General features: G+C 32.8%; 4 protein-coding genes across 4 annotated transcripts in view; 3 read left to right on the plus strand and 1 right to left on the minus strand.

Annotated features, from left to right (window-relative positions):
• LOC105328942 (coiled-coil domain-containing protein 73) overlaps nt 1–17,947 on the minus strand; it is a 131,031-nt gene that overhangs the window by 82,268 nt on the left and 30,816 nt on the right. The gene's annotated exons all lie outside the window — the stretch shown is intronic.
• Nucleotides 2,962–5,574, plus strand: LOC105328944 (putative leucine-rich repeat-containing protein DDB_G0290503). Its single transcript, XM_011430016.4, has 2 exons — nt 2,962–3,202; nt 4,155–5,574. Exon 2 carries the CDS (start codon nt 4,225–4,227, stop codon nt 5,485–5,487), a length of 1,263 nt encoding a protein of 420 aa, XP_011428318.3. The 5' UTR covers nt 2,962–3,202; nt 4,155–4,224; the 3' UTR covers nt 5,488–5,574.
• Nucleotides 6,413–10,227, plus strand: LOC105328921 (coiled-coil domain-containing protein 186). Its single transcript, XM_011429967.4, has 2 exons — nt 6,413–7,036; nt 7,932–10,227. Exon 2 carries the CDS (start codon nt 7,962–7,964, stop codon nt 9,420–9,422), a length of 1,461 nt encoding a protein of 486 aa, XP_011428269.3. The 5' UTR covers nt 6,413–7,036; nt 7,932–7,961; the 3' UTR covers nt 9,423–10,227.
• LOC136275899 (centlein-like) lies at nt 11,762–15,282 on the plus strand. Its single transcript, XM_066086151.1, has 2 exons — nt 11,762–13,299; nt 13,686–15,282. The coding sequence occupies exon 2, from the start codon at nt 13,689–13,691 to the stop codon at nt 14,688–14,690; it is 1,002 nt and encodes a 333-aa protein (XP_065942223.1). The 5' UTR covers nt 11,762–13,299; nt 13,686–13,688; the 3' UTR covers nt 14,691–15,282.

The following is a 17,947-nucleotide window of genomic DNA, read 5'->3' on the forward strand; positions in this document are numbered from 1 at the left end:
CTTATTTCTGGCCATCAACAAAATTAAACATTTAGTATATATGTATAGAGAATATATAATAAAAACTTTATATATGATTTAATTTTTGATTTTGTTTCATGTAAGTCATAAAGTTATAGTTAATTATATTTTATCCTTTTATTCAACTTTTATATTAAAATGCTCTCTTTGGTATTTTCATGAATGTTGTGAACATTTGCAGAAAAAAATCATACAACTTAATATTCTGCATATGAGTTAAATTTGCAATGATCTAAGTTTTACAGTGATCATTTGTTCATGGCAAAAATACAAAACGCAAAAATGTAATATCTGTTATTGCTTTACTAGAAAATCTTTAAATTGCAAAAATGACTGATGCAAATTAACAAAACATCACCAAATTGTACCTTATTTTTTTTTTTTACAAATTTTGTGATACATGAAAACAAACCTCGATCCAGATAGAGAATTACAGCTATATCTATGTGAATTTTTCATAAAAAATCTTTTTTATCAAATTACCGGTAATTTGGAAGTTTTTAAAAAAATTTTTTCCCAAAAGTTGTGTTCACCAAATGTTGTAATTATATATATAAAATTGAACATTTATGTACTGTACGTATAACAGTCGCAGCAATGTTAATGTGTCCCACGGCTAAAATATATATTGGCTGGAAAATGGTATAGTTGAAATCAACAAATAAATACTCAGACCAGGAGTTTTTTTCTAAAAATCTTTATTACATACATGACAAAGATGTTCAACATCATATTTCATGCGTTATTGTGATGTCATATTTACTTTGCAGTCATGATCTCTTGCTTGGGCTGCAAATCTATATTTCTTTTATTATCGATTTTGTTAAAACATTTTGTGAAATCATCAAACTAAGGCACATTTTTACTAATAAAAAATGGTTTGCATAAAATTGAGGTAAATCTATAGGTTTCCCAAGCATAATTCATGTGGGTATTTATATTCTCTACCAATTTTACGTAAAATATTCCAAAATTTATTGATCTTATATCTGTGCTAAGCTTTTATTTACATGCATTAAAATCTCTTCATTTAGTTGTTTACACATAGCAGGGAGAGTCTCTAAACCAATTGTTAATAAATAACGGTAGTTATCTACTTTAAATGAAGCTTCAAAACTGCTGATTATTTGATACTACAGAAGATAAGAATGATTAATTCACCGCTATCAGTAATGACAGCATCTATGTAAAAAAAAAAACGAGTGGTGATTTTATTACTGTTTCAATAAAATTTACTTTTAACGTACATTATGACACATTCCCTTGGAACTATCGAATGGAATGCAGATTGTGACGTCAAAGTTGATTATGAAATTGACATATCGATGACCTTAAGACAAGTGACTTTCTACATATTGCTGTGAAACCATACTGGCACTGTACCAGTTATCGGCTAAAATTTAACGTTTTCTTTTCGTAATTCCTCATTTCTTGATATTTTTGGATAAAATTTGACATACTTTTAAAAGTGAACTCCTTATTTATCAATTTGTTAGTTTATATCATTATTTAGAACCCAAAACATCTTTTTTTTTGTTTTTTAGCGCGCCCCGATTTTGCCGAGTTTTTACGATTTACTGTACCAGTTATCGGCTTCGTGATAATAACATAGTAAAGTGCGTGTTCATGTCGATTTTATACTCTGCTAAATATAGTTTGAATTATGCCCCTTGTGGGGTCGTACTAAAGCAGTCGGGGTCATGATACATTATAAACAAAACTCATAAAATTATTCGTTTATTATCAGACGGTAATATACCAAATCGTAGACTATTCAAAGCATAATTATGCAATCAAGCGTTGAATTGCGCTACGAATCTGTCGGAAATTTGTGAATTCCTTTTGTTTATACATGTTAAATGTATTGATTTTATATGTGAAATCATAGAAGGGATATAATAACGTATCAGAAAGGAGTAAAATTCTATTTTTAAATTATTACGTCACTTCCCCCACTGCTGAAAGTGCAAAGATGTAAACTCAGCGGTAAACAATGATCGTTTAAGCTCATGTATAAAACATATTCAAGAAAGTTTTCAAGCAAATATACTTTTCTTTATTCGAAACAGACGACTGAATTAAAAAATCTTGGATTGATATGTGCTTTAAACCCGAACTCTCAGTTTAGCCGATAACTGGTCTTAGCCGATAACTGGTACAGTACCAGTAGTCTTGGGTCTCACAGTTTTAAAGACTAGCAATAAATCAGACTCGGAGTTACGTAGACCCTGAGATTGCCCTGTCAGTAACCAAAATCCTAACCGAGGAGAGAGTGGGGTATGCTGCAACACACTTTCCCCTAAAGATGCTTTAGCTGACCAAGTTTGATGATCCAATTACAGAGGGTTCGATCCCCTTAATCTGATAGTCAATTCGTCAGAGAATATGTTTAGCCAAACGTTCAAGATAGGAGCTTCGGAAATAATTTGTATGTAAATACAGCTACATATAACATTTCCAGATGCATCAGGTGATGAAGAATATTTTATGGCCAGAGCTAGATGAGCCAAACAAATAAACCTCACAGACAAACACACAGATATATTTCCAAACATTGAAACATTAAATATACATATTTAAAGTATAAAATGATACTTTTGCTGCTGTAAAATAAGAAGACAAATTATCATAATTTGTTCACATGTAATATTCAATTTCATGTCTGCTAAACAAACATAACAATTAGTGTTAAAAACAAATAGTAATTCAAAGACATAATGACCATTTTATATTTTAATCATACATTAAATCATTAAATTAAATTGTCAAATGTATACTATCTTTAGAAACCAATCAAATGCCATATTTTAAACAGCTTCCTGGATGAAAGGTTTAAACAAGAATCTCTTGCATCTCTATATAGATGTGATTGAATAACTTCACATTGTTCTATTTCTTGCAATAAAGACAATGGTTCACCTATAAAACAGAACAATGGAATGACCTATACTCTAAAACATAAAGGACACAGACAAAAATCCAAGGCTCGGATGCTATTGAAACTTGAAAATAATAAAACTTTAAACAGCGCTTGAGCATGTGATACTTAAAGGATTAAGATAAGAAATTGTGTAATGTTGCAAGGAACTGTTGACACATGTGTATCATTGTAAAGCGAGATATTCTTGTAAAATAGGACTTGGGGAAACTTGGAACGATTTCCCCTCAAAGACTTTCATCGGTGAGTAATAAATATTATGCAAACAATCTAATTTCTGTGTCAATATATATATACTGTGTGCAGATTACAAACTTGGTTCTTTGTATTCATTATATTTAAAAGCACTATGATCATCAAAGAATTCAAAAACACCAAGTGACCAAACTATAACTAGCTATAATTATGTTTTAAAAAAAGGAAGCGTATTCTTAATTGAAACCATTTTTCTCTTGAGTATTCAGGTTTGGCTTTTATTCTGTACATGATGCAATCACACAACTACCTCCAATTTTTTTTTCTTTTTTCATTTTATAAAGAAGTTTAATGAGACATTTTACTTGCTTCATATTACATTTACATAGTCATCTACTGGATATGATGGCATGATATTTTTTGCTGACCTTGATAAAGGCCAATAAATAAGGGCAATATTTCTGTTCGAAAGTTAATTAAACTAATTAAATAAAAATTAACATACATTAGATATGCTTACTTTGGCCGACTCGGACTTTGAATTACTTTTGGTTATTTAATATACTATGCATGTACAGAAGCTGCTTGGTTTTTTTTTTTAAATTATTTCAACCATGCATCATTTGGTTAGATAGCCATTTGTAACCCTGATTGTTTATTTATTAATACATGTACTTACAATCAATCTAGATACATGTACTTGTTAAAATCTAATTTATTTTCTCTTCAATGCATACTACCTAAAATCTACAAAAACATTGTTGTTGATAGCTTTAGACATATTTCTATGGTCCGGACAGATCACAACTTGGCAAACATGTCAATCAAATTTAATGCTACTGTTTTTAGCTTGATTGACAAGCAGAATATTTTAAATTTACAATGGTTAAAACGGGGGGTGGGGGTTTAAAATGCGTGGGCAATTTGGTAATTAAATATCTCAATGTAACTTGACTCTTATGTCTACTTCATATTTGTTTGATTCTAAATATTTTTACAGCAGGCTATAAAACAACCACATATTAGCCTGGGTTCAGATATGATATGATCGTTAATTGGAGGATAAAACCATGAATGACTCCAGAACAGGCAAACGCAAGGTTTTTTCACTTCCTTCTCCAAGAAAAGATAAACTTGGAAAGATACCAGAAAAAGACTCAATAACAAAACTCAAGCAGACAGACAATGCAACCGTAAACATCAGTCGCAATTACACCACATTGTTGGAACAAGTTACAGAGCAACCAGTGCCCCAGTTAAGCTTCGTAAGGCAAAGAACAAATGTCAGTCTACTACACTGTAGTCAGAACACCAAACGCAGACCCAATAGAAAGGCAAACCCAGTTCCTCCAAGTCAGATGTTAAATCAATTGTTGATTGGGAAAGAAAACATGACAGGTAATAAAGTGAAAGATGTAGAAAGTTCCTATAAACAGCTTGAAGACTTGTACAATGAAACCATAGAGAAACTGACTTGCCCCGAAAATGAAAATCTCAGCTTTCTTGAACTTTTCAAATTACTAGTAGACCTCTATGATGCATCAAAAAAGGCAACTGATGAACTGTCTAGCAAAAATAAAGATTACAATGAGAAAATTACAGAGCTTGAACAACGGATATCAGAGAATGCAGAATTTTATCAAAAAGAACGTGGGAAGCTTAAAAACCAACTTGATGAAAAAGATGTTGAGATTCAAAGGCTTTGGAGTAAAACTGAGAGGTTGATTACAGAAAAGCAAGAGCAATCAGAGAGATTGAAAAAGCTTGAGAAAGAATTGGACCAAAAAGATACAATGTCCAAAGATGTGTGCCCAGAATGTCAGCTGAAGAGCCAGATGAAATCTTGCAGTGAGCTAGATACCACTGACTCCATGGCTATAGCTCTAAACATTATAGAGATAATGAAACAGCCACAAACATCTAACTTTATGAGATCAAATGGCAGTCTTCCTACCAATGAATTCAGAAGTCAACTTGTAAGGAAAGATAGTGAAATATTGGAGAGTATGGAATCCCCAAGACCCCTGTCTTCTAGAGCAAGTATTTTAAGTTCTGAATTGAATGTTTCAAGAAACTCATCTGCCAAAAGCTGTAGGATAAAGTCATCAAAACAGAGCAAAACAAAAACTACTTCCATTAAACATTTGGACCCCTGGATGGCTAATTCTGAAAAACCGGGCTCCTCCATGCCATTGAACTCTCGAAGCAACACAGAGATTTCATTTTGCAGCTCTCATATTAGTTTTGCCAACCAATCAGCAGCCAGTTTAAATGGACACTGGTCAAGAGAGAGTAGTGATCTATCATTTGCAAACAGTCCTTGCACTATGTAATAATGTTATTACATGTACAAGTATACATATTTTATTACTTTTACATATTTAACTGTGATCTATGTATGAAAATTTCAATTAATAAAATTTGTGTTATTCTGTTGAAAAAAATTTCCTTTTTAAATACAATTAAAATCTAGTAAGAGTTCTTTTTACAATAATCTTTTATTGTTAATTCGCAGTTGGGATTCAATTCCTGAACCATTCATTGCCTGCAGAACTTGCATACACATGCATTCATATCGAATATTTTCTTTTAGGGATTGACTTCTACATTCTGTTTTAATACTATGAAGTCTCAGGATCTTATTAATATTATGTAAACACTGATTATTGAACGCAATATCAATATTATGATCCAAGACATTTAGAAGCACAAGTTTAACTTGCACTTCAGAGTGTGTGTGTGGTAAGGGAACAATAAGCACCAATTATATATACATTATAATAAGTCATCTTTCAGTGTCATGCATTCTTACAATTAAAGTCAATGAATGATTTACTTAAACTTCGATAGATACCTGTGCGGTGTTGGAGCAGACACCTGGATAAAAAAAATTATATGGCCTAGCTTACATGTAATAAATTGCTAAAAGTCAATCTTGTACATTTCATAAATCAAAGTTTTTGTTCATTTATAAATAATATTCTTCATTTGCTATAGGTTTATTTCAAGATATTTGATCACTATTGCTCTGATTTGTTACGAACCTTGGGCAGGCATTTCATCTATTACCTTTATCATAATTGGTAATAATTAACAATAGCTAACAGTTCAAATAAACATTGGATACTTGGTAATTATTCTTTTTTACTCATTTTTAAAAGCACCAATTATCCAGTGCTGCATTTTGTGACTGATAATTCATAACGGATATTTAAACATTTACACAAAACAATTTTTCAAGAGGTTCTAAATCTATCTTCCAATGATAGTGCATGCGAATCTTCTCCAGTTTAAAACTGCATTATGCAATCCGTAGCTATCCATTGCAATTTAAATCTCTCCGATTGAACTACAGAAAAGTTGTATGGAGAATTCTACAAACCTTTCAATTTAAAAAAGTGTGAACAAGTTCTTAAATTCAAATGAATCTATACTGCTAAAAGGACCAGACTTTGGGATTAATACACGTATAACAATTTGGGAATAACAGATCAGAATGCATTTGCCGAAGTGAACAAAGCTGAAGTGATTTTGGTGCAAATTCCCATCCACTTTTAAGATTGATTTCCTTGAAAACCCTGCATCGAGCCATATCTAGGAAGGAGCTACCTTATATATCTAGGATACAGAATATGTGACAACTGTTTGTCTGCTGGGAGGCCTGCAGAAATTTACACCTGATAAGAATATACTTTACCTTGATCACCAACAAAATTGAATATTGATATTTTTCCCCTGCATAATATCATAGAGGTGTGGGAAAACCACAATCTGTGACAGTTTGATTAGAATTTATGTACCATTATTCAATTGTGGAAATGTTTGTGGAATATGAAGTGATTTTGGAAACATGAAATAATCGTCAGTGTAAATTTCTGTAAGGTAAGACTTCTTTTTCAAATTCATGGTGGGGGGATACAAATTCAACTTGATCGTTTGCCAAAAATATCAATTTAAATTCAGTGAAAGCTGAATATAAAAAGAATACAGAATTAAAAGAAGTAAAATAGCTGTATATGCATCCATTAACGGTGTTTAAATTTTTTGAAAATCTCTCTGATAACACTGAATTTTTAAATATACCAAGTAACAACTACGTTGTAGCAGGTCATTGGTAATGTCAAGTCCAAATACATGTACCTGTATTAATACTAAAATCTCTTAAAAAGGGAGTATAACTTGAAGATTTGATATAATTACCACTTAGAATAGGATGAAATTAAGCATAGTATAAAATTAAAACCCTCAGGATGTGCAAAGGTGATCTTTTACTTCAACACTTCATTGACTCAGCTAGTCTATTTTGGTGCAATTTAAAAGAGTTTTCTTGTAACATTTGTTCCAAAAGCAAATTCAATATATTGAATTCACAGAGCCTAGTACATCTAATATATGAATGCCACCTATATGGAACAAATAATATCTTAATGTTTAGCATTAATTTCCTTATTACACACATATGAACTGGTATTAAAAGCTGCAATTTGCAAGAACATTGCTTCATATAAAACTACATAGAGAACATTTTGGAAACAGGTCACCTTTTGGCCCTATCATGTAAATTCTATTACCGATAACCCGAATCTTCCATAAACTTGAAGAATAGTTAATCAGCTTAATCAAAGAGAACACTGAGTGATTATTGTATTATTTTAGATTAATCGTATATGTATATGGTATGTGATGGTCTGTATATACATATCATCTAATGGACAATTAATCTGATGCTTTGAAAATAATTCGGTTATCTTGCATTTTTGTTTTGCTTTATTGACAGACAAACTTAATTTGGGACTTCATTAACTAAATGGCACAAAATCAGACAAAGAAATCAAGATCTTCAAAAACCAATTCCAGTGACAAAGACCTACCAAAGAGAGAGGAAACGATGACCAAGGAAACATCTGAGAAGGGCCAAGCTCCTATGGAATCCTCTCGGAGAATGTCTGGCCAGGCCAAATCCATGCTGGAGTCTCCAAGAAAATCACTCGAACACTCAAACAGACAAGACAGAGGTTCCACTGAGGTAGCAAAAAAACAAACTGACCCAGTGAAAAACCAAGCTGAGCCAGCCAAGGGACAAGGAGCAAAATCAAAAACAAGTCCAACAAAGAAGCTATTAAAGATTGAAAGAAACCAAACTGAGGCTAAGAAGATGCTTTGTCAAATGAACAGCCAGCTGACAGAGCTACTCTTGGGCAGGCCGAATTTAACAGAAAGTCCAACGGACCTTACTAGAAGATCTCTAATAGAAATTCAAAACTTAGGTAAGGACATTTTGGCTCTCTTGGGTGGTTCAGGCAAAAAGCCAGGCTGTTTTCTGGAGGAAACAAGACGTCTTCTGGGAGACTTTGAGAAACTTAAACAGCTTTACCAAAAAAGTGAATCCAACCTAAAAAGTGAAAAGGACCTAGTGAAGTTCTACACAAGCAAATGTAGAGCATATCAAAATGAATCTGAAAAATTAAAAGTGGAGAAAAAGCAAATTGAAGAAAAAATTAAGGAATTTGAGGATAAAATTATTGAACTTGAAAATACTATTGTTCAGACAAAGCAGAGCCATCACAATGGAATTAGAATACTCACTGACAAACAAGCAGGCCTGCAAGAAAAACTAAACAAATGTGAATCGTCTTTAATATCTACAACAGAGAAAAACAAGGAACTACTTGAGGAAAACCAAAGTCTTAAAGACAAAATCCTAGATTTGGAGCAAAAGCACAAATCTCTTGAAAAAAAGTGTGTGAATTATCATAAAGATATCGAAAAAATTACTCACAAAAACAAACTACTGGATAATAGGAACAAAAAGATGCAGTCAGAGATGGATATGATGAATGTCCGAAACATTGAACTCAGGACCAAGAACAAGTCCATCTTGAAAGAATCCAACCATACAGATGAGAGAATTCGTGAACTTGATGAAAAAGTATCGAAACTGTCAACTGAATTAAACACCAGCTACTCAGAAGTTGATCATTTACGAGAGGAGTGTCACGCTCTAAAAGCAAGACTCTCAGACTATGAAAATGAAAATGAGTCGGACTTAATGAAAATTGAGGATTATACAGAAGCATTACATGAACAAGAGGTCAAAATGAATTTCAGGAGGCGAAATAGCGAACACTCTGTGATCAGTTGTGCTAACAGTGGACTCAGCTCGACCGTGGATAGTCAGGGAAGAGCATCTCGACTCACAAGACCTGAGTCAGGGATTTCAGATGTTAGTTTTGCAAACAGTTCTCACTCAGATGAAGTGCCAAGGTGAAGAAACGGATACTTCCGTGAGCAGCACACAATCTTCAAAAAGAATTTAATCAGGACACTGAATTGTGTAGGTGTTAGAACTGGGGATGACATTCATATTTGATCTAATAATAGTACATTACAAAATTCTGTATCTACTTACTAACTGAAATGCTCAAACAAGACTGTACTTTATTAGGCATGAAATTATATTTTCAATGACAAGTATTTACCAATACTTCTCAGAGCCGCAAATCAAATCTTTTTTCAGATAAATAAAGACTGTAAGATAATCGCCTCTCTTAAAGTATTTCCTCGATGACGCCTATTGAAATTTGATATGAAAAGAATCCAATATAATCACTGAATGTCTATCTTGCCAGGGTCAACAGATCAACTAGTGGTGGAAATGAAATATGTTCTCCTGTTATAGCAACCTATTTATGCTGTCTAACTTGAAAATGACACTTTGAAACCCTCTTATCCATTGAGAATATATCATGACATTTGAAAAAATTATCAATATTCATGTGCATTGATAGAGTCAAAGCAGATGACAAAAGTCCTTAATATCAAACACTTAATGCTATATAACTTAATCACAATTATATTGTACATGTATTGAGAAATACTGAAAACAGGAAGTCGCCCATTTTCCAATTTTATTAATTGCATCAATCTAAATATTAAATGAATATATATAAAAAATGAATACATAAATTTTGAAAAAATTTGATCTCAAATAGTATCAAAGTGCCTTCACTGACATCTAATTATCAGGACAGCAGCAAATAAATTCACATTACATGAAATTAATTCCCCCCCCCCCCCCCCATCCCATAGAACAATGTATAATGTTATGGAAGAATATCAATTGTTAAACTTAGTCAAATTCTTGTTATCACTCCATGACCAGGCCTGGGGGCCATAAAAGTTAGACGAGCTCACTCTTGATCTAAGTCTCACTTTTATCAAAGGAAGATATAGTGGAAAAGTGAGACTGAGATCGAAAGTGAGCTCGTCTAACTTTTATGGCCCCCAGGCCAGTACTTCAATGTCTCCTGAAGTTGTCACATGTTAAAGCGATACATAAAGTACAGCATCATATTGGTTCAGTTCCCAATAAAAGTAACTTAATAATGTTTGTAAATAAACATTGCATTTTCTTTTTGAAAATCAATTTTGTAATTCATCAGTTCATTAATTGTATTAACTTATGTTCTGTTTTTCCATTTTTTTTATTATCATAACAGCAAAAAACCAAACTATGTAATTCTCTTTGAATTCTTTAAGGCTAATAATTTAAATCTTTATGTAATTTGATCATTATCCTATATCATCAGGTTCATTGATGTACACATATTCTTAATCAAATACTGATGTAGCTACTAATTAAAGGTACTTTGAGCAAAGTCACAAATGTTACCCCCCCCCCCCCAAAAAAAAAAACCCACCAAATTATCATAACTCAAGTATTTCACTATTAAAAAGTAATGGATGTACTTTTTTTATAGTGACCTTGAACTTACACAATTGACCAAAGCTCAAGGTCAGGACATAATACTAGTCACAAACAATCTTGTGTCAAATTTTAGCCTCTATTAATTTTCTATTACATAAGATATGGCCTAAACAGGAATTATACAAATTTTTGAAACAATGATCCTGAAGTTGCACAACTGACCCTGGGTCAAGTTCATGGCACATCCTAGGGTTCTAATTAATCTTTATATGCAGTAGGAACTTCCAATGTTTCTCAATAAAAAAGGTATAGAGTAGACACAAATATTTTAATTTTCCTTCCAGCGACCTTGAACTTGCCCAAATGACCTTGGGTTAAAATCATGACAGAGCCTCAGGTTATAAGCAATCTTTGTGTGAAATAGAAGAATTTTCAACATTTCTCCATAAGAAAGATATGGACTGGACACAAACTTGCACGTTTCCTTCCAACAACCTTGAACTTGCCTAAATGACCTTGGGTCAAAATCATGACACACTCTCAGCTCATAAACAATCTCTAAGTAAGAACTTCCAATGTTTCTCCATAAAAAAAGATATGGAATGGACACGAATTTTGCACTTTTCCATCTAGTGACTTTGAACTTGCCCAAATGATCTTGGGACAAAATCATGACACACCCTTTGGTCAAAAACAAGCTTTGCATGAAGTAAGAAATTCCAATGTTCCTCTATAAGAAAGATAGGAAATAGACAAAATTGCACAGACAGAAGGACAAAGTGAACCTTATCATGATATCCCCTCCCCCCGATATTGTGTGTGTGTGTGTGGGGGGGGGAGGGGGGGGGGGGGGAGGAGGGTATAATTGTCTATTGATTTTCCAGTTAAACCTCTTTTAACATTTGATTTTACAGACATCAAATTTAACCCATAACTCATTACCATAAGAATTATCTGGTATCGTTTTCATATACAAATGTATACATTCCATGAAAACTTAATTCAATTTAATTGCATGAGACGACAATGAAGTCAGCAGCTGTAAATATTCCATAAAAAGGGAATATCACCATTCCCTCTCCTATACAAAAAATTAAAACTTTCATTAAAACGTTATCAGCAAGTAAATGCATGCAACAAAATACTTTAAAGTTAAAAATGTTCAAACAAAACTTCATTTGATATAGCAGTAATTAAAAGAGACTGAAAAGGATCATGGTCAACTTCTACAGTCAATAGATGAGGGTCATAAAGAATAGAAAGGTTTCTTAGTTTATGAAAATATGTCCCTATTTTTTATGGGCCAGCACATTCAGACATCAATGATATAAAAAATCTGTCTCACACAATCTTCAAAATGAGATTTTACCGATATAAACTGCATTCCATTTAAATACATTTTTTTAAAGTTTTGACAATATAATTGACAGATTTAGGGAAGATTTTCATGAAATTCCATTATACCATATTTATATTATGACATACAATCATGATCATAGCTTAAGATTTTATTCTACAAAGCACTAAATAAAGATCAAAATAGAATTTCAACAAAAAAATTAAAGGTGGATATTTAAAAGACAATTTTATTCATTTGATTGACAACTGTATCAAAATACCCCTCTCAAATGTTTGATGCATGTTTTATCATTGTAATTTATTGATAAATAACTTTTTAATTACCCCTGCCGGTTAATTTTTAGTTACCTTATATACTTAGAGTATAGAGTTGGTTTCAATTGAAACTCACCAAAAACATAACACTGACGACATTTAAATTAGCTATAGATTGTCACGCCAAATGACATATAATATCCCAGAAAATTTTTGGGAAATTTTTGCACACAGCAATCGACTGAAGTGACTCCTTTGTGAAGTGCTTCCTACGAAATGAATTTTGTAGTCCCCAAAAAGATGATAAAGTAGACCCCATGCTAAGAGCAATCGGACAGAGCCTTATAAATGACAAATCAATAAGAAGTACCTGCATGTCTGCAAATAGAATAAAACAATATTTCTCTCCTAAATCGGCACAATCGTGTTTGCACCCCTTTCAAGTATCTCTGTGAAAGAGATGACCCATCCCTATACTGATTTTGAAAACTAAGCGATGAGAAAAGTGTCTTGTAAATTACTGTCACAAAAGACGAAGCAATGAAACAAAATTTTCGTATTTATTTAGACGTCGGAACAGAAAATTAATACATTATCTATACCTTGTAAGGATCAATTATGCAAACAAAGTGTCAATCTACCAAGATATTTGGTAAATAGCCCAAAATTCTGGTCGTTTTTCATGCTGCTCTTGTTTAAAACATTGTAACACCCCATCACACAATGTAACGCAGTACTCAGTTATACATGTTCCAAGCTCCTGAGGATATTGAAATCTTCACAGGTAGCCGCAACCTGAGGACAGCTTATTAGAAACTTTAAGGTATTTCTTTTTCTTTTAAACACTTCAAATGAAATGACAATTGAAATCTTACGACTAGAATCTTTCATTTGTATGAAATATAAATTTTTATTCTTGCTACATTTTAACTTATTTCAATTCAATACATGAAATTACCAAAACATGCTTATGGAATGCATGCAAATTAAGCAAATAGATATATCTAACTATCCATTTATCATATCTACCATTTGATCTAATTCGAAACAAGACCCCTTACCTAATCTCAATTTAAAAACTCATATAAAATAGCAATTTGTGATGCTTTAAATTCCATCAATGCTTTACAGGATATGATACCATATTGAATACCAGTAACTTATGGTAAATAGGCAAGTGATTTGTATCTTTTTCATCTTACATATAAGGAAATGGCTGGACGTAGTAGCAGAGATTTTCTGAGGGTTCACAGAATCCCAATGGGACGACAAAGTAAACCATCTCTTAACCCTCCACAAACAACCAAAGGTCAAGCCTCCCCCAGAAAGACAAAGGGGGCAGCAGCACTGAAAACATCAGTCGATTTGCAGAAACAGAAGGTGGAACAACTCTGTGAATTTCTCCTTGGAAAGGCTTCCATGAGTGACAATGTTTTCTCCAATTGCCAGGATTCTGTGAAAAGACTTGAATTGCTAAGAGCAGAAATACTAAAGGAGGTACCATGGGCGAAGGATTTGACTGAGCAGAACAGTTTCATGGGGATAACCGGACTTCTTTTAAAAGAGTTCCAGAAACAGAAAATTGAAATAAAAAAGCTTCTGGATCATCAGAGTGAACAAGTGAGGTTAATGGAATACAAAGCAAAACAAATTAAGGAGCTGCAAAACAAGCATCAGATTCAGATTGTCGCAAAAGAGGAAGACAACAAATATCTGATTTCTGAGTTAAACAATATAAAACTAGAAAATCAGAAACTTCAAAAGCAATCCAATGACTATTTAGAATGCATTGAAAATCATAAAAACCAATTAAAAGCCAGTAGAGATAGTGAAAAAAAGTGTCAAGATGAATTAAAACAACTGACATCAGTCATGAGTAGGAAAGCAATGAAGTCCTCTCTTTCATTTTTGTCAAGGGAAGTTAGTGGAAAATCTTTCAAAAGTGATTCAGACACGTGCGATTCTTCAGTGAGTTTCGCCAACAGTGAAACCTCAACAGTATTTAGTGTCTCCTCTGAGAGAGAAACCAGTCAGCTATCAGAGTTAAGTTTTGCCAACAGCACTAAATCTGAGGAAGAACAGTTCCCTTGTATTCTTTGTTCACAGACATCCCACACAACCCAAACATTTCTCTGTAAGAAATGTATCGATAAAATAAAATCATCTGAATTGTATTTTTATTGTATTTTCTATACATGTAATTTCAAAATCTAGATTTTATATCAAATCACTCTACATATTAGATATACATAAGTAAAGAGTCAACTGTATCAAATCCAAGTTCACACAACATGTAAGCTGTACCAGCCTTGGTATCCTAAGCCTAAATATTTCCCTTTTTAGGGATAGAGTAAAACATTAAACACCACAGTAAAATTGATCTGTGCAAGAGTAAAATATACATCATTCAAATTCAAGATTCAAATTCAGAACTAATACAACAGTATGTTAGGAGGTCAGGGGTTAAAATTCATAGAAAAAGGATTGAATGAAAATTTAAAACTAAGTTTTTTACCAAAGTATTTGTTTAAATGGTCTGATATCATGACATAATCGATTTTCATAAAAGACGAGTTTGCACGCTTTGTGCCACAGTGAAAAATTAAATGATCGGAAAAGCCTGTGTGCATGCATATCCCAACTGAGAGATCAAGAAAATCAATTTGTTCTATCAACATTGTGGATAAGTAGTGATAGAGTGAATTTTGATGATATCAAAACATCACATTTAAAACCTAATTTAAATGAAAGCTGTACAGTATAATTTTGCTGAATAGATTCATTCACATGGCTGTTTGACAGTTCCCTGTAAATGAAGGCTCTCAGCCTATATGCTTAATTTTGATAAGCACATGAGATGCCTGATGTAGTTTTAATTATGTATACGGCATATATTAGAACAAACTTTTAATTACTTTCAGGTAATAGGTATTTTAAAAATTATTTCACAATTCATTGAAGAATATTTTTCTTTACTTAGCAGTTATATGTCCACATATGGAGAATTGAAATATGATGCTGGGGAAGGGACTATTATGATTGTGTTTAATGTTTGGCTTTACTGTTGAATGCTGGTGGATCATTGCATGATGCCTGCATGCTGTAACCTGGAAAGTTTTAATGACCCCAAAACACTATGCACTAAACCTATTGTATATCATTTACTGGCAACTTGTCTGTCAATTGCCATTGATAGGAACCTGTGAAATCCCCCCCCCCCATTTTTTTTGGCTGCTGTATGCTTATTTTCTATTGTTACAGCAATGCAAAAATGTGCACAATACACAATAATTTAGTAATCTTAAAAGACATACATGTTAAGTCCATCCAGTTGATTCAGTAGAGACAAGTGCATGGCTATTCCATTAGCTTAATTACCTGTTGAAGTTCTAGTCTCCATTCATGTGGTCTTTATGTGATATAAATATTAAATGAAATGAAAAATGCTGCGACATCTATGTACAATGTTTCTGGAACTGTGTGTGGATGAGAGAGAGAGAGAGAGAGAGAGAGAGAGAGAATTATTCAGTTGCCATTTGGACAAGCACCGACAGTCCTCTTGAGACATACAATAGATCTTGACAGGAAACTCTACAAGTAGTTTGGACTCCATAACACGGAGTCTTGTTAGTTCAAATTGATTGAGTCTAAGATCAAATCTTGACATGATTATGCAGGTCCTTTAGAATATTTTTCTTATGCAAATACATGTATAGAGCTATCCCAGGGGATTAAAACCTTCTAAAAACGAGAATTGGTTTAAAAAATGATGCCATGATCATCATACAGAAGACAGGTATAGAAAATCCACATATAGAGCTTTTTTTTTTAAAATCTGGCAACATTCATAAAAATTCCTGACATGCAAATTAAGTTTTGATTATCAGTAATCTAACAAATGCTACAAAATACAAATTATTACTTCAACAGGTTGGCACATTAGAGCAAGCCTTTTTAAAATTAGAGACAAAATCTCTTTCAATTATATCAATTATAGATTTGTTCTTGATTTTCAATAAAAATATGAAACTATTAATCATCTTTTAATTCATAATGGCAACATACATTTTGGTGGGAATTACCCATACCTTGACCCTTGTAGACAGTTACACAAGATCTTATCTATCATTTTAGAGCCAGATTGATTGAATTGCTAATTAGATAAATAGACACGATAAGTGGTACAATACATGCAAATTAGATCAATTTAATCCGTGTGAAGATCTGATAAAATCTTGAATAGATGCAGACCTTCTTATTTGAAATGTATGTGGTATTACTTTAACCACTCATTGACAGTTTGGATCTAGAAAAATCAAGTACTGGTCTTTAATTTGATTTATATTGGGAATTCTTTTACATGTACTTTTCACACAAGCGAAGAATAAATCAAGCTACTTTGAGAGAACCTAAATGAGCAAGTATGCCAGACCCGCCAAAGAGATCTAATTCAAAGCTAAATGCTCTGGACAAAAAACGAAATCGACAACCTTCTTTTATGAAAAGCACTTTATCCAAGAAAGGGAAGGAGCAACCTAGCAAACCTAACCTGGACATCATTATACAGCAAATCCATGAACTTGTGCTAAGCCCAAAATCCATTGGCAATGATTCTGTGTCTAATGCTCAAAACACTCTCTGTCAGCTTCAGGCATTCAGAAATGAGACTCAAACACTGCTAGGAATTCCTGAAGGATCCAATGTGACTTGTTTTGGAGATCTGGCAGACCTCATTTTGAAAGAGATAAAAAACCTACGGTCCAATTTGACTGAAAAAGATGCAAACTTTGAACAGCAGAAACAAGTGACTGAATTTTTTCAGCGCAAAAAACAAGAAGCTGAAAATAATCTTCAATTGAAAATAATTGAATCTGAGGAACTTACAAAAGAAAAACAAGATCTGGAAAAGCGAAAACAAGATCTGGAAAAGAGAAAACAAGATCTGGAAAAGAGACTCGCAACTTTTGAGCTAGAGCTGAAACAGTTAAAAGATTGTTATAATGAAGAGAAAAAAATGTGGGAAAGGAAACATATGACACAGATGAAATGTGAGTGGGTGGAGGAATGGGTCAATACAGAACCAAACGATCCAGGGAAATCTGACAAAACAGACAGTAAAAATCTAGTAAGACCAATGTCAGCCCTTCTTAGAATAAACAGTGCCATTTCAACTTTAAGTTGCGCCAACAGTGTAAAAACAAATTCTGATTTTTCTCGGAAGGACACTGGACAAACTGATACTAATTCGGACAAAACCTGGAAAAAAAATTTCCACCTGCGTCGAAAGAACAGTGGACAAACTGACATCAGTTTTGCAAATAGCAGTGAATTTTTAAGTATTGTGCAAAATGAGATCTGAAAAGATAGTGGTGTAAAATTCAATCTAAAAACTAATTTCTTGAATTTCTAATAATTTAATTCTGGTTGTAACGCGCTTCTGATTGGCTAAAAAATTGTTTTATATTGTATAA

The sequence above is a fragment of the Magallana gigas genome, chromosome 5 (genome assembly GCF_963853765.1).
Source record: "Magallana gigas chromosome 5, xbMagGiga1.1, whole genome shotgun sequence".
Taxonomy (NCBI): domain Eukaryota; kingdom Metazoa; phylum Mollusca; class Bivalvia; order Ostreida; family Ostreidae; genus Magallana; species Magallana gigas.

Bases quoted from the DNA above. Each gene is read 5' to 3' on its own strand.
- LOC105328921 (XM_011429967.4), top strand. From the start codon at position 7,962: ATGGCACAAAATCAGACAAAGAAATCAAGATCTTCAAAAACCAATTCC.
- LOC136275899 (XM_066086151.1), top strand. From the start codon at position 13,689: ATGGCTGGACGTAGTAGCAGAGATTTTCTGAGGGTTCACAGAATCCCA.
- LOC105328944 (XM_011430016.4), top strand. From the start codon at position 4,225: ATGAATGACTCCAGAACAGGCAAACGCAAGGTTTTTTCACTTCCTTCT.